Below are 16,295 nucleotides of genomic sequence, written 5' to 3' on the forward strand. Positions count from 1 at the left end.
CCGCTCTTTCATGCAGCGGTCATGGGCAAAAAAAGCCTTAGCTTACCATCCGCTGTCGTGACGCTTTCCCGCGGTGTGCTAATCATTCCCAACATATCAACAGACGGTATCGCTGCCTCCAGACCACCTTTCACATTGATGAATCCTATCGGTGTCGTTGGTGTAGACGGTGCCGATGACCTAAGTGGTGACTGGATGGGTCGCATTTCCATTTTTACACGCAAATCTTCCGCTCCAGCCTTCAACAAAAAAGGGGACAACAATTAGTCACAACAAAACAACCTATGCCAGTATGCCATTCAAAAGCAGTTAGCGACAGTACGATACGATACCTCATTGCCCTCTCGACTTTCGTGTTTCACTTTGTGATCCACTGAACCGTTGTGATCGTTGCGATCTTCCCGATCCATAGTGTTTGAAGATACCGGTCCGTTACCATGGCCGTGGTGAGTTGTGCTGGGACTATGATTTTCGTAACGACTAAAAGCATTAAAACACACACACGAATAAAAGGTTTTCTCAGGCGAACTGCTACTACTGTGTTGCCATCCAGACAGACAGAATCTACTCACTTGGATTGTTGCGGAGAATCCCGATCCGTGTGTATGGTGTCTGCTTCCGTTGGTGTCGCCGAAGAACCACTGCTGGACGGTCGATAGTTTTTGCTACCACTTACCGGACTGCCATTACCCGCGCTCGCCTTCCCATCCCGCAGCACACTGTCCCGTGTTGCTTCCTGATGCTCGTAGAACGGACTTCGCAGTGATCGTTTTCGGTTCTCGTAAGTGCCTGGCAGATAGGACGATGGTTGCAGGTACGGGGAGAAACTGGTTGCCGGTGTACTGCCACCGCCGCCTCCACCACCGCCACCGCCGCCACCACCACCACCACCACCATCGCCTCGATCGTTACCACGATTGCCGCCGCGATCCGTGCCGCTTCCTCGTTCCGCACCGCTACCAACATTGCCCGTACCGGTACCGGTCGTGGTACCGGAACCATTACCACCACTACTTGCACTACCGACTATACTGTCCGTTTCCCGCTTTACCGCTCGGTTAATCGATTCCAGCGAGGACGAGAGGCTGTTGCGCTGCTGGCGGCGAATGGCAGGTGATGGCAGATCGTTCGGTGGGCCATGAAACGGCGATTGTGACGGTTGGCTTGCATTGGCGCTCGCAAAGCGACCATGTTCTGTAGTGAGTCCTTTAACCTACAAAGATCATATTACAATGAAATGTTATTTTTGTTTCACACTACCATCCCTTATTTTTAAAGTTACCAAACAAAACAACATTTATAAAGGGCAAGTTTTAAACGTTTTACTCACCTGCAAGTTCTCAGCCGCTTTCAGAAAACTTTCCAGCGCTTTCTGTGACACATGCACTTCGCCTTTGTACATAAACTCGAGCAGTGCGTGCATGTTGTCCGCCGATGTTGCTTCCAACATAACGCATATCTGTCCCGTACCGACTGGGGCCCGTTCGAACAGATCAGCAAAATTTTTCGAACATGCCGCTAGTATGACCTTGTGAGCATTGAATACGGTCCCTGGAAATAGAGAAAGAAGGTAGCGGATCAGGATCACAATCAAGAGGATCGTTCATATATTCTTTGTATTGTAACAGACTGTTGGGACTGTTGTTATTGAAATAAACAACATAATATCTTATGTTATGCTTAGTAACTCTGGAATGATTCATGAATCCTGAAACTCTGAATATTAATGAATATTTGAAGATTCGTTCAAATTTCTAAAAATTTACATCTTATTGAGATCTCTGAAGATTCTCGAAGTTTACTTATTCAATTCTACATCCGACAATAATATTTTTTTATAGGGAGAGATTCGAAATTCAAAACTCCTCAAAGATTCAAGATTCAGGCATCTTCATAATAAAGATCTAGAGTCATGCATTCGGTTGAAAGAATTCATTTAAAGTCGTCCAATACATTGAAGGGATACATTTTAATTCCAGCTGCAATTATGTTATCATCATTAGCCATCTTTCTACCACATGGTTTAGGTTTTGCAACTCTGTGCGACGTTACGCGGACAGCAGAGTATATTTAACATGGTTTGCTGCTTGACTGACTGACTGACCTATTTTCGGGTGTCTAATCTTACCACACACAAACATACACATTGGCCTGCTACTCTGTGGCCTGCATCGTGGCAGTAATGCTATCATGAATTCTTCGAAATTTTACAGCTCAGCTTACGCGCATACGAAACGCACGAAAGAATCCATTCGTTCACGCAAACCCCAAACCCCCCATTCCCCATCGGTGCAAGCAGATTGTGTGTTTCGGTTCTTCCAAGAAATGAATCTTTAGGAACCACATAGAAAAAAAACGAACCAAACTCATCAAACATAGTGTACAACAGTTCCTCCAAACAACATCGCTATAAATAACGCTTAGAACGGGCAGAACACACACAACACTGTAACCAACCCCGTCTTGGTGCATGCATGGTTTGATAATGGGTCATGCGCGAGCAACAAATTCGGTCGCCCCTACGCGCGCTCGATTCGATGGCGCAGTTGTACCCAGAGAATGCATTCGTTTTCCTGCCCTAATTCTGTGTGAGGTTGTTTCGCTTTTTTTTTCTTTAGCCGCTGCAAGGTGGTTGGATCGCGGAGAGCCGATTCGTAACTGCCCCCTATCAGCGGAAGACCTTGAAAATGAGTGCCCAAAAATGCGATAGGGGGCCCCCCCCTTATGACATCATCATCATCATCATCCCAATCATCGTTGCATGGCGCAGTAGGGCCGCACCACACAAGGGTGTATTGGTGAGCATCACAATCATATTGGAAATGTTGGAGCATATTTGTTGTACAACATATGGCGCCGATCGAACCATTAAAACACTACCAGCGCTATATTACTATGGGAAAAATGACTTCCGGTACTAAATTTGACAGTTTTTTAAGTGTTTAAGAAATTAATTTTTAATGTTTATACTAATTTGTGTTGATAATTATGGATTTTTTTTTGCTCGGTTAGAACGGCCTGGCCGTATTAAGACTTATTTTATCACGTAGCAGGATAGTCAGTCCATGCTACGGGGGAACGGTCCGGGTGGGATTTGAACCCGGTCCTGCCGTGTGGACGGGCGCCGTTTATCACTTGCACCACCTGCTATGCATCTATTATTATGGAAAAATAAGAAACTTAAACTTAATTGGAGATTAGGTGATGTGATAATTACTGTATTTGGATTCTTCCCCAAAAATAATTTCACAACATTAGACTCATCAGACAAGTAGCAAACATTATTTTATTCATAAATCCTTGGGTAATTGTGGTTTACGCGGTTTCGGTTCTCAGAGGGAGAGGTTTGCTTGTAGCAAGAATGTTATCAGAAGATAGTTAAAAATTGATTACGAGATGGCGAGCTGAGACGGAACAAGCTACCGAAAAATATCAACATTAAAACTTATCCAACTGTTTGGTAATATTCTTTCTCCGAAATAAACGTCCAATAAAATACGTCCATCCACAACTTGCGTCATGGAGGTTTTCTTCGGCAAAACGCATTTTTAAAACACCCGGCCCATGATCGTAAAACAGGATCGTTGTTTACGTTGTGGAGTGTTGCGTTTGTATGAATGCAGCAGAGTTTTGTGCGATTGATGCAACTTGTTAAACATAGCTCCAAACGATCTTTCCGTCTTTTGGTCCCATATTTTCGCTTCTCATCACTAGCAAAATAGTGAAAGTGTTTCCATCTTCACATCTAAAACCCGGGACATAGTTGAAGTTCGTCGTCGTATTGGTGACTCAAACTCTATTCGAACTACACCCTAAAACTACGACGGTCGCACAGTTCCAAACATAAAAGACTGTCTCGGGAGGTAAATAGTACGCAGGCCAAACCGAAAAATCGGGCCAATGCATTGAGCAAAGACCTTCTCTTCCGGTCGCGTGGTACGGTGGTAGTGTTTATGGTTGCATCGTTCTTCGCAAAAGTAGGTCACGCACATTTCAAAGTGTGTCCCACGAAAAAATAAACCATAAGAAACACACAAACACGCACAACACGGGTCCAGTGCACAACTCCCTACTCGTTCCCGTTGTTCTAACCCTAAGGTCCTCGTAGGGTTGCGTAGTTTGCCCCGTGTGCAATGCTAGTTCTTAATCGCTGCAATGCGCAGCACACACATGCGCACGGTGTTTGTTGCTTAAATCTTCGTTTTTTTTCTCCCCTTCAATTCCCCCCCTGAAAAAAAAACAACTCACACACCAGTTACTTCACGGTGTGACTTCGCAATTCAGGGGTTTTTTTTTGTCAGTGTGAACATTTTCTGGTGCATTGAAGGCGCATGTTGCGCATATAAACGCACACGCAGCACATTATGCGGTGTAACTAACCCCTCCATCCCAAAAACACACACGGACGAACGAAATAAACCTTTTAAAAAGTGTGAAAAAATATGTGTCACGCACAAACAAAAACCCCAAAAGACGTCTTCTTCTTTTTTTGGAGAGGCGATATTGAGTGCGCAATACGCCATGCGATGCGCTTCATCGTTTAATGCGTGCACATGCTTCTTCCCTATTTACTGAGAGACCGCGCATTCCATCTCTTTCACCACAAACGTCTGTGCTACGTTCCACGATGAACCACCCAATTCTGTATCTCTTTCGCGCCACTCGGGCAACATTAAAAACCTAACATAAAAAGCACGCACGCACTGAACTAAACACAAATACGCACACACGAGAAAAAAAACCTTTCCTCCCTCTCTCGGCAACTCCACTTCACCCGTGGACATCTCTAGATGGGTCACATATGTTTGTACATCCCAACCAAAGGGAGAGGGAGGATTTTAGAAGTGCGCGGTAATGCAGTTGGCATCACTGTTTCTGTTTAGGTCGCCGCAACATTGTCTGCATGATTGCGTACTCGTCTCAAATGCACATTTTAATGGCGCAACTTTTACTTTGTCCCTTGGTGTGTAATGCTGCATTCATATGCAACATGCATTTGTAAACATTCAATGAATGTTTAATTCAACCATGTTTTCTACCAAAATGTTTCTTTACATTTACATTTTATTGAGTTGATCTTACTTCTGTTCAAAAAACCCAAGTTCTCTTTGTCTCGAACACATAAATATTAGGTTCTTCTGTTCTAAATCCATAGTATCCCCAGATATTGAGTAATGGCGTCCTGGGAAGTGTCAGTCACTAATTACTGATACTTGGAGCGTTGAATATTCCAAGAGGGCGTTGGAGAATTCACACGAACAGAATGCAATTGATTAATCTTTAATAAGGATGTGAAGGCTATAGAATTTTCTAGCACGCTTAGAATTGGAGATTTGTTTTAAAAATACCTTACTTAAGATAATTTAATAATAACAGAATGCAATTGATTAATCTGTAATAAGGATGTGAAAGCTATAGAATTTTCTAGCACGCTTAGAATTGGAGATTTGTTTTAAAAATACCTTACTTAAGATAATTTCAACCCTATCAAAAAAATGTTGAGGTAAAAGGTGAGATTAGAATACATTTCTTTACACTTTGTGCACCAATTCTATTCCATAAGAATCTCCTCATAATAGTCCTTACGGTAGAGAAATACAACAACATCATCATCATTATTATCACCTCAATCTATTTACTGTTCCTTTCTTCCATTCATCCATCATCATTCTTTTCGGTGTGGCACAAATTCGAAAGTGAAAAATCCGTCCTTAATCTTCCGTAGACAGTACCCGGCGCGCGTAAGGGCAGGTCAGTTTTGTTCGTAAATTTGATTCTTCCTATTTTTTTCTTCAAATGTCGAATCTCTCAAGGAAGCGCGAGAATGAGGCACACGGGGGGAGGAAAAACCCCTTTTCCTTCATCATAACTTTTATCGCGCGGATAATTTTATTCCTGTGTGTGTCTGGTGCTTCATGTTTCAATAAGCCACCTCTCCTACCCGGAACAACAATTGTGAGATACCTTTTGTTTTGTTTTTACACTACCCTTCTATTTTTGTTCCGTTCTGCTTGTTTAAGGTTCGCATAAAAAACCATTCATCCCGGTGCTACCGAATCCCTCTGTTAAAGATTCACAATCTTTGGGGGGGTTTTTTTTTGGGGCATCGTCTCCGGCAAGGTGCTGCTGGGTGTCTTGTTGACACCTTTTTTTTGCTTTACAAAACGAAAGAGAAGGTTCACCCTGAAAAAAAAATCAACCTTTCCCCACTACACTGTCCAGCCAACCGAAAAAGTGGGAGAAAAAGGTTTTTCCAAATTCGTTGGAAAAATATTTCATTCCGCCAAATTTCACTTCCTCATTTCCTCTAACTCTTACCACTGGTGCTTTTCAAAATCCATAACTGACCATGGAAAACCACCTTTCAGTGGCGTTAGGACGTTAGGTCCCTCCTTGACCCTTGGTCTGGACACCGGTGGCGATTTACAAACATCTCAAGCTCATGAGTTCCCTCATTAATTTCATTCATCCGGCAATATCAGTTTGTGAAGCGGAAACCCCAGACGGGGAAAGAGGCATTAGGTATTATTTGATTAATTTACTCGCACCACCAACCACTACGAGCAGCATGACAACAACAGAAAATCCATTTTATTTTCGGTGTCAGTGGGTCGAAATGAATGCGCCACAGTGCGTAAGACGTGACGCGGGTGTGTGAAACATTTCCTTTAGCCCACATCTATGGTGCTTCTTTTCTTTTCTTTTCTTGTGCTGTTTTGTGAGTTCTCACATCCTTCCATATTCTCAACAGTAGAAGAAGAAAAAAAACACTTTCCGTAACAATGGATTAAAGCTAAAGCAATTAAAGCAGTTGGATACTCCAATTTTTTTTATCGACGCAATGAAACACTCGAACTTACAAACGGTAAGGAGTTTCAGCTTTAACGACAATCTTGTTTTTTGCCGCTATTTATTCCCTATCAAACATTTAAACCTTTCACCCTAAAAATGTTACGAGCACACACATTTAGGGCACAAGTCCAGAAGAAAGAAGACACGGAAATAAGATGGATGTGATGCTGAAGTCTTCTTCGACTTTCCGTCCCGTTAGGGCGGGAGGCACAATTTCGCGGAAAGGGCCCGCGTACTTTATTCGGCTTTTTGCACATGCCCTCCCTCCCCCCGGCAAAAACACAAACAACCCCTACTCACCCATTTCACAACGAGCGTAAGCTCAACATACTGCGACACAACATGACAAAATCCGTAGAACGAGACAAAAGTATTGGGCGCCTCCATTTCGCGAAACCCCATACAGAAAATGGGGCGGGCGGGTGTTTTTATTTTATGATATCCTTCTCCGCATATTTTCTCACCCTCCTTGTGTCTTGTTGCCGTCTCGGCAATGGAGGGATTTTACCTTCCGATCCCTCCCTCCGACTCCTCCCCCGGAAACGAGTTGTGGTAGTTCCAGACGAGAAGCAGACGACGACATTTACGACGAATAGGGCCAGAGCTCTTCCGGGAAGTACATCGCGGTTTAATAATAATAAGGGAGTGAAGGTTAGATTCGAAGGAGAAAAAAAAGGAACACAACAAAACAGAAGGTAGAATATGAATGGCAGAAAGAAGAAAAAAAAGCGGTTTCGGCATTGTTTGGGTTTGTGTTGGCGTTTGTTCCGTCATCCATCCATCGCTATCATTATTATTATTGTTAGTGTTGTTGTTTTTGTTTCTCCTCTCCGCTTCACAGGAAACACCTCGGAAACATCTTCTTATGTCAAGGTCATTTCGTGTTTGGGGGTGGGTAGTTATACGACAGGATTTATGAGTCTCGTCATTACATTCGATTGGGTAAGAATACGAATGATGGAAGTACTTGTTAGGCAAATAATGTCCTTACGATTGTAAGCATTTACCACAGCAAAACAAAAAATATGGAGAAGAAATTTTGTTTTCACCATCGAGGCATGAATGATAAGTTAAGCTGTTAAGAGTATTCATTCTTATGCTTAATCTGATTTCAATCAATGAATGTAATTTCCAAGCGTTCGAGAAAAAAACCCTCTGTCTAGTCGTTGCCCCCCTTAATACACCGGTACAGAAAGATAAAACAAATGAATGCCGTCGATTCAATACATTATACACACCCCAGAGCCATGAAATAATACGCCGTCAACATTGGATTAAAGTTTTATTTTTCTTTTTACTTTAGCAACAAAAAAACCCCCAAACAATCGCACACATGAAAAACACACACACAAAAAAGAACATGTTCAAAACCCCATAAGTGGCTGGTGAGCTGAAAAATATGGCCTCCCACTTCTTTATATCCCGGGCGTACCACACACAAACCCCTAAAAGAATGGAACGCACATCGCTGATTGACCAAATTGATTGACGTATGCTTCAAATCCTGTCCACACACACAGGACACTGACGATCGACAGAACACACCCGGTTAGAGTGTACACCACAATCGAAATCCTTCCGAAAGCCCACTTTTTTTTTGGTGTGCCACAGCAAAACACCTACCCGCAGCATAAAGCAGGGGCTGCGCAATGTTTGCGCAAGCATGTCCGATTCTCGAATCAACGAACTGAGGAAAATTTGGTGACCCCTTCTCTAAACGGAAAAATCTATCGATCATCATTCGTACGTAGCACATCGCAGTGGATTCAGTTTCCTCGGTGGACAGTGGAGACCCAACAAAAAAACGCACACGGAGAAACAATGATAAATATTTCACAATATATCGTACGGCTTCGGGAACAGAGCGCGACAAGGCGGGTGCTCACACCTCGATCCTGACGTCCGTTTCGGAAATATTCCTCCAATTCAATCTACACACACACACTCTAAGCCAGCTTCCTCACAGGTCATCGCACGGTAAGAATATGTGGCCACCGTTATACACACAGAGGATATGCTCCAAATTCGCCACCACAACCCTATCCAATTCTTTGGAGTACAACAAACAAAAAAAACCCCTCACACACACACACGAACTCCACCGGACGCTTCAATTCGATCAAGTACCGATCCTGGGGTACTCGCGACTATATATTCCAGTGGAAACGCGGATCCTTCATTCTTGCTTGTGTACCGATGGCCAGCAGCAAATCATTCAGCCGAATATTCCTGAACGGCCTACACACCGTAGCCATTTGCCATTGGCGAACTCAGGCATTTCTCAGGCAGATTTTCATGCATCGATGGGCTCTACATAGAGCCCCCCGTACATTGCCTTCACAAATCGTATTTTCCAAACCCCTGCCCCTATTGTCTGACAGAGTAGAGAATCCCACCCCAAAAAAAGCGGAAGTCCAGCTATACAGAGCTACCTCGGGGAGTCCCACCGAAATCGGCAACAAGCACACATTTTTTCCAACAAAACGCTGAACGGCGATATGGAAATAATGGCCAAACGTAGTCCGTTTTGCTATAGTGCACGAGTCTGGAGTACACTTCGCTGACTCTACCACCTCTAACTTATGCTTCTGGTACTCTTTCCCCAATCACACTGACTGAACTCAGATTCGATTCTATCGTACATTTTTGTTTTGTTTTTTGCTTCACGTTTGGGGTATCCTCAAACTCGTACACTTACGGTAAGGTTTCGGTCTCGCTAACAAACGGTTCGATTTTTACGTTCGGTTCGTTTGTTGTCATACAAACGATGTTTTCGCTGGTGGTCTGTTTTCACTGTTGGTTACCGTAAAGCACCAAAAAAAAGGGGGAACCGGAGAGTTATCGAAAGGTACCGAACATTCGTTCTGCACACCAATAGATTCTAGACAGGTGAGCTGGAGGAGAATAACAACGAAAAAACACACCAAAAAAAAAGCCAACAACTCCACCGAGTGTCACCAACCCATGGGGTCCAACATATCACGGCCGGCTAGTGTACCTGTGTGTATTCAAAAACAGCCGTACGACACAATGTGAAGGAAACTCGGGAGTTCGAATTTGAATGAATCGGTTCCCTCCTGCCACAAACCCCATATCCGCGTACACGAATAGATCCGACACAAAACAAAAATCTACACATCCACCATCTTTGGTGTTTCCCTTACAACACTCTGTTTACCGTACTGATGGATGTATAAGCAGGCAAATCATGCGACCAAACACACAAAAGTACTCCCTAGGCTACGACTTAATTAGCCAAACGCGATGATGGCAATCATGAAGAACCATAAATCCTCCCTTCGTGTATTTTTTTTATTGGTGTGAAAGGAGTCTCCTGATATTTCTTGCTTGAGGATGCATAGGAGACAATAGTGACTACATATGCAAACATTTTAAAATATAGACATTTGAATTAGAATTTTTAATATTTCATCAAAAAATATTATTTCTTAAGAGTTGCAGACTGCATTTTTTTTCAAACAAAGGACCACAAAAAATCAAAGCACAGTAATTGGAAAGGGGTAACAATATGCGGACAATAATGGTGGTATATGTACATTTGTCACGCCCGTCCATCATGGCTGTGTAAACTAATGAAACGATATTGATCTTCTATTACCCATTCCTTCAATCCATTTCCATCTAGCGATGCACAAGCACAAACCGTTGATTAATTTCACTTTCCAATTGATTCTACCGTTTGGTTTGGTTGACACTATCGTTTTGTTTTCCATTTTTTTTCCACACCCAGAGTAGTTTTGTTATCCCGAAGACATGCACACAGATTGACGGAATTCAGTGGAACTACTAATATTTGCTTTTATCTTCCCGTATTGCATTGTTCCTTGCATGCGGGAAACAGGACATCAGCAAACACTTTGATTTGAGGTTCGTTTTTTTGTTTCTTCCTTTTTGTCATGGTTGATGATATCTTTCCATTTCCTCTACATCTTTCTATGAGCACGTTTTCTCGTCAAATCAATCATACGCATCCGTAGCAAAGACAAATCCATGCATCTGGTGGGATGTTTCAATTTTATTGCGGAGAAATAGAAAGTATTTTTGCATGCAAAAACTCGTTACAATTGCAAATAGACAGAAGCGTTGGATAGAAATTTGAAAGACAAATCACTATTACCAAATAAGACGAATTAAGACGAATAAAAGGAATAGTTAGAACGAAGGTAATAGGACTGTACAAATGACGGCATTATATCATACTGTTTAATGCAGTTATTATAGAAAAAAAGAGTTTGCTAGCGTCAGAAGGCTTTCCTTAAAGAAGCTATTCCTGGTACGGACAAAATCTTTGAGAAAGTCAATAAAAATCCTATTTTCTTGTTGGAACTTTTATTGCTACCCAAGCAAAACTATTCCAAAGAACAACGAAGTGACAGGGCTCTAGAATCGTATTAGCATACTCTTACTAAAATCCTTCATATTGACCAGCCGGTACGAACTTTTCAATTGAACGGACAGAAGGCATAACGATAAAAACAGCTCGATCAAATGAATGACAGATAGCGGCAATATACATGAAATTAGCATTTTACAAATAGTCATCAATTTCAATTTGTACACTTTATCTGCTGCTTCTAGTTTTCCACACGATGGGAAAATGGGGAAGAGAGGTCGGAAAAGTTGGGTATGACTTTTCGCTTTTCGACGACGCTGCAGCAACGTACGTAGTCGAGTGCAGCGTAGCACCATGCGTACGTTTGTTCGTGTTCCATTATAATGGAAGGGAAATGGTGGTTCCACATCCACCACGCACTGACAGGATCAGGCAGATGACATTTGCTTGGACACAATTTGGTCCCCATACTGGCGTTATCGTTGCGGCATCCATTAGCTCCCATATAACGAACCAATATTGGCCATTTTCAATAATGTCAAACCGGTTGATGTATGTCGCAGTGCTGCGGTAAATGTGTGAGAGACGGAGAGAGTGAACATCGTACAGTGAAAACTAGGATTCATTTAGCTGATGGTTTTGGATGAGTGGTTTCTCTGAGTGGGGAGTAGAATGTAAAAAAAAAAAACACACACGGCCGGACACTTTGTGGGAAACGAGTCCAGACTAATGGGTAGCCAGCGTTAGCCCACACACACAAACCAGGATCTTTGGCACTATTGGAATGAAAAGTGATATCGTATGCTAGCCTATCGTTTTTCATGAGGACACGAAAGGGTAGAGAAATGAAGAGTGGCCATTTGCAGCAGCTCGCTTGGCCGAGAACACGGAAGTATAACCCGATTGAATTCAAAATCAAATCAAGCGCATCAGTGTGTATGTGTGTGTGGGGATGGGGTACAGTATGGATGGAGAAGGAATAAAACCTCAGGAGATACCGAGCCAACATTTCCTGGTCCTCGGGGGAGAGCTTAGCATACAGTGTTTTTTTTTTCTTTTTGCATGTGTATGTACTTCTTGTTCTATAGAAAAAAAGGAAAACGCACAGAAGAGGGATTCATTCCATCATCGACGAAAAACAAATGATGCAAGCAAGAACAGGGAAACAAACTACTAACTCTTTCCCGCAAAAAAAAAAACGGTGATCCAAACGCAGTTTGTGGAAGGAAGCCCCGGTTTGCAGGATATGCGGGAAACGGAAATAGCTCCCACTTCGCCCCGAAAGTTACCGGAGCAGTACTTTTTTATCTGCCATCGTGTACCACCGGTACAAGTTGGCCAACGAGTCTCATCCTGCGCATCCTTTTCATTATGAAAGCATATCTACGTAGCAACGCGTCACAGGCAAACAAACAAAAAATGGTTTCAACTGGCTACGAGATCCACAATGAAGCCAATAACACACACACACACACGCGCAAACAAAAAAAAACAACATCCAAGGATAACGACAGATAGAACGCACTGAATGTTAAACTTGGGGAAAATGGCTCAAAAATATGAGTGGAAGATAGAGAAAGAGACCGAGCGATGCCAAGGCAAATAAATTCCGAATACATACATTTCCATGAAAATGGAAAATGAATATAAATCGAAATAAATATCAAGCAAACAGTTTTTCAGCTAGCGGAAAAGGACGACTGCAGTGCGATATAAGTTGGTGCTCGAAACGCACCATCGCTGTCCTGGCTGTGTACAGTGAAACGCACCGCGTCCAAATTGACGTCGCTCACGCACTAACCCCTTTTTTTGAAGCAGCAAGATGCCGAATCAGAGATGCGATATGAGTTTTAGTTCTTCTCTTTCTTTGGAAATTTTAGCAAACTCAAAACTGTTTCCCGTTCAATGTGAATCTTTAACGGGTGCTCTAGTCTGCCAAACATATCTTCAGCAGCTTCATGTTGCTGGTTATTGGTTGGTTTGTTGCACTAACACGATAGCATCCAGACATCATCATCGTGTTACCGATCCTGTTTTGACTTGTAGCAGTATCAACAGAAAATGTTAACCAACACGCAAATGCTCTTCCACGATTATTGCCAAAACTGGAGGAACGATCGAACCATCCGACAAAACAACAGAATAATAAAGCACGAGAAAAATACATTGAAACGGATGCATCGTTGGAATGGGGTTTTAGTGCAAGAGTGGTATAGAACAAAAAACCACCAGCACCGCGGTTATGTGTGCCGGATAAATTCCTGAGCCATTTGGGCCTTCAACAACAATTGAGAAGTGTTTTTATGTCTGAGGTTTTTGATATTATAAATGCAAAAAAACACGATTTGAATGAACTTCTGTCTAATGTCTGGAGGATGTTTTCGTTGGAGATGAATTGTGTTGACAGATAAATATCTAAGATTTTTAGCTTTTTGCTCAATAAAAAGTATATCTCCAGTACACATGAATTACGAATTAATTTATTTATATCCAAGGATATCGATCGAATCGATACAGCTTTAATATTCTCACGAAATCGAAAAATTGTTTTGGTCCAAATATATTCACCTGTAGACGAGGAATTTTCGACAACCACGCAACTTAAAGACGTTAATGTCACTGTGCGTACCATTGAAACGAACATCCGAGACGGAAAGTTCATTGATTTCACGGTCCAAAGATAAAATCATCAATAAGGCGACGACAGAATGGAGATGTCTCCGGAGTCCTTCCCCAAGTTTCACACGCCAAAATGGGCCACCACGCGCTTTTACGTTTGTTTGGGTTTTTGTGGAAACACACATGGATACAGCGGTACACAGAGGTTTACAGGGTAACCCCTCCCCCCCCCCCCCTTGCCCGAAACATAAACGCACATTTACGACCCGTCGACACACCTTTAATGCCATAAAATCGATGAATAGCAAACAATACACCGGCTTTCTTTGGCAAAAAGGCTCAAACGAAAGGAGGTACCGGTGGCAAGGAGGACAAGAAACATATGTTTATAAATATCTTCACTTAGTTCCAACCAACGAACGGGGCAGATACAAGGAGCAAGACGTGCGATGGTAGCATGGAAGCATTAAGCGTGAGTATGGCGAATAGGATCTTGCACAACAAGATAGGACAACAACAATGAACAAAAAAAAAATGGACACACAAACACGTGCCCACAAACAAATGTTAGTTTTTACGCGCTTTTGCTAAAGGGAAGATACCAACCATCACACCATCGTAAAAACCTCACTCTGATTTGCTTTACGCCACAAAAGTGCTAAAGCTCGCGTGCCATAGTAAGCGGTCCCGCTCTTAAGGCTGCTCAAGGATATGCATACGGTCGTGGTCTCTCTCTCTCTCTCTCTTTCCCGTGCACCCACATCTTCAGACACACGTCGTGCCCCCCCCCCCCCCCCGATATCGCCTTCCACCGGAACCATCTTAAGGTTCACGCTCAATGATCGGCTCAGTCCTCTTGATGCTGGGGAAATTGTATCGTTTTATTCACATTTTATGTTTTCTTTATTTACCACCACTGTTCCCAGCACAGCAGGGCGATAAACCCGTGTTGAGCTCTCGGACCGGAGTATCAAACTCCGACCGAGGGTGAGAGAAGGTAGAAACTAAACTAATTTATCCGCGGCCAACCGAAATAAAAAGGCTTTTTGTTCCGGTTGTGAGAAAGCTTATTTATTTAGGGCTACCTCCCCGTAGCCCCCTTTTATCGTACATGCTGCCTTAGCGATACATAATCGATACATTTCCTTGACGGCGACGCATAACCGTGTTTTCCTCGCGTTTCTCAACCCTTTATTCACCCTTTATCCTTTCGCCCTACTTCTTATTTATATTATTAATTCCTGTAACAATTTCCTAATTTCCTGTAATTCCTGTAATTTCCTCTAATTTCCGGTAGCTATTTCCTCAATTATTTCCCTATTTGCCTAATAAATTTAATAATTTTGGGGAGGATTTTTCGCGCCGATCCCCGCATTGTCCTTGCATTATCTGTCTGCGCCTGCAGGAGCAAGCGAGACAGACAGAGACGCTTAACTTCCCTCTCACTCATCGCTTCACGGTGAAGCGATGCGAGAGAGGTAAGCTTAGTCTCCTAGCTTATCTTTACGTTGAGAGCGGCTAAGTCCGCTCTCCTGCTACTATTCTCCTAAGCTAGGGACCTTTTTTGAGCGCGGACAGCGGTTCCTAAAAAGGACATAATTTCCGTCAGCGACATCCTCTCCCCCGTAATTCCTCGTAGAGGTGTTACAAACAATAATAAGCTGACGGAATTATGTCCTACCTATTTCTTCTTCGGCGCGAACCTCCAACCGTGCGACCTTTACCGCTGGTCTTCTAATAAATAAACTTCCTACTCTTATCGTTACGGATCGAACCTGTTTATCCTTTCCTTCTTGCACTTGCGTAATTATCCCCTTACGCCACCTTCCGCGAGTCTGCTCATCTGGAAATGCTACTATGTCGCCTATGCGCAATTCTTTCACTGGTTTTAACCATTTCTCTCGCGTTACCAATCGAGGTAGAAATTCTTTTATCCACCTAGACCAGTATTTTTGTGCAACCCATTGGGATTTCTTCCAATGTGTCTTTAAAGCTTCAGCTTCCGAAATCTCACACTGAGTTGGTTCTGCTTCTCCAGAACAGCCTATTAGAAAGTGGTTTGGTGTGAGAGGCTCATCGTCTTCGTGGTCCAAAGGAATATGCGTAAGAGGCCTATTATTGATCATGAATTCAATCTCAGTTAGCGCGCTTCTAAGTACTGCTTCTTGATAGGGTTCGTTGCATAGTGAGAGAAGGCTTTTTACCTCTTGTACCATTCTCTCCCACGATCCTCCAAAGTGTGGCGCCGCCGGTGGGTTGAAATGAAAATATATTCCCTCCGTAGCGCATTTTTCTTGCAACTTTGTTATTTCGCGGCACGCACCTACGAAATTCGTGCCATTGTCACAATATAGATGAGCGATCTTTCCGCGTCTGTGTTGCATTGCCCTCAGACATACAAGGAAAGAATTCGCGCTAAGATCGCTTGCCAACTCCAAGTGCACTGCTCTAGTAGAGAGGCAGGTAAATA

At 42.9% G+C, this 16,295-nt stretch overlaps 1 protein-coding gene across 5 annotated transcripts in view; it reads right to left on the bottom strand.

Moving 5' to 3' along the window:
* LOC125764500 (zinc finger protein chinmo) overlaps nucleotides 1-16,295 on the bottom strand; it is a 117,524-nt gene that overhangs the window by 16,936 nt on the left and 84,293 nt on the right. For all 5 annotated transcript variants that reach the window (XM_049428831.1, XM_049428830.1, XM_049428834.1 and 2 more), the window contains 4 exons: nucleotides 1,331-1,551; nucleotides 573-1,213; nucleotides 333-480; nucleotides 47-239 (listed from right to left, as the gene is read on the bottom strand). In XM_049428831.1, coding sequence (XP_049284788.1) covers nucleotides 47-239; nucleotides 333-480; nucleotides 573-1,213; nucleotides 1,331-1,551 — 1,203 coding nt within the window. The remainder of the gene's footprint in view (nucleotides 1-46; nucleotides 240-332; nucleotides 481-572; nucleotides 1,214-1,330; nucleotides 1,552-16,295) is intronic.

Source organism: Anopheles funestus, chromosome 2RL, assembly GCF_943734845.2.
Source record: "Anopheles funestus chromosome 2RL, idAnoFuneDA-416_04, whole genome shotgun sequence".
Classification (NCBI taxonomy): Eukaryota; Metazoa; Arthropoda; class Insecta; order Diptera; family Culicidae; genus Anopheles; species Anopheles funestus.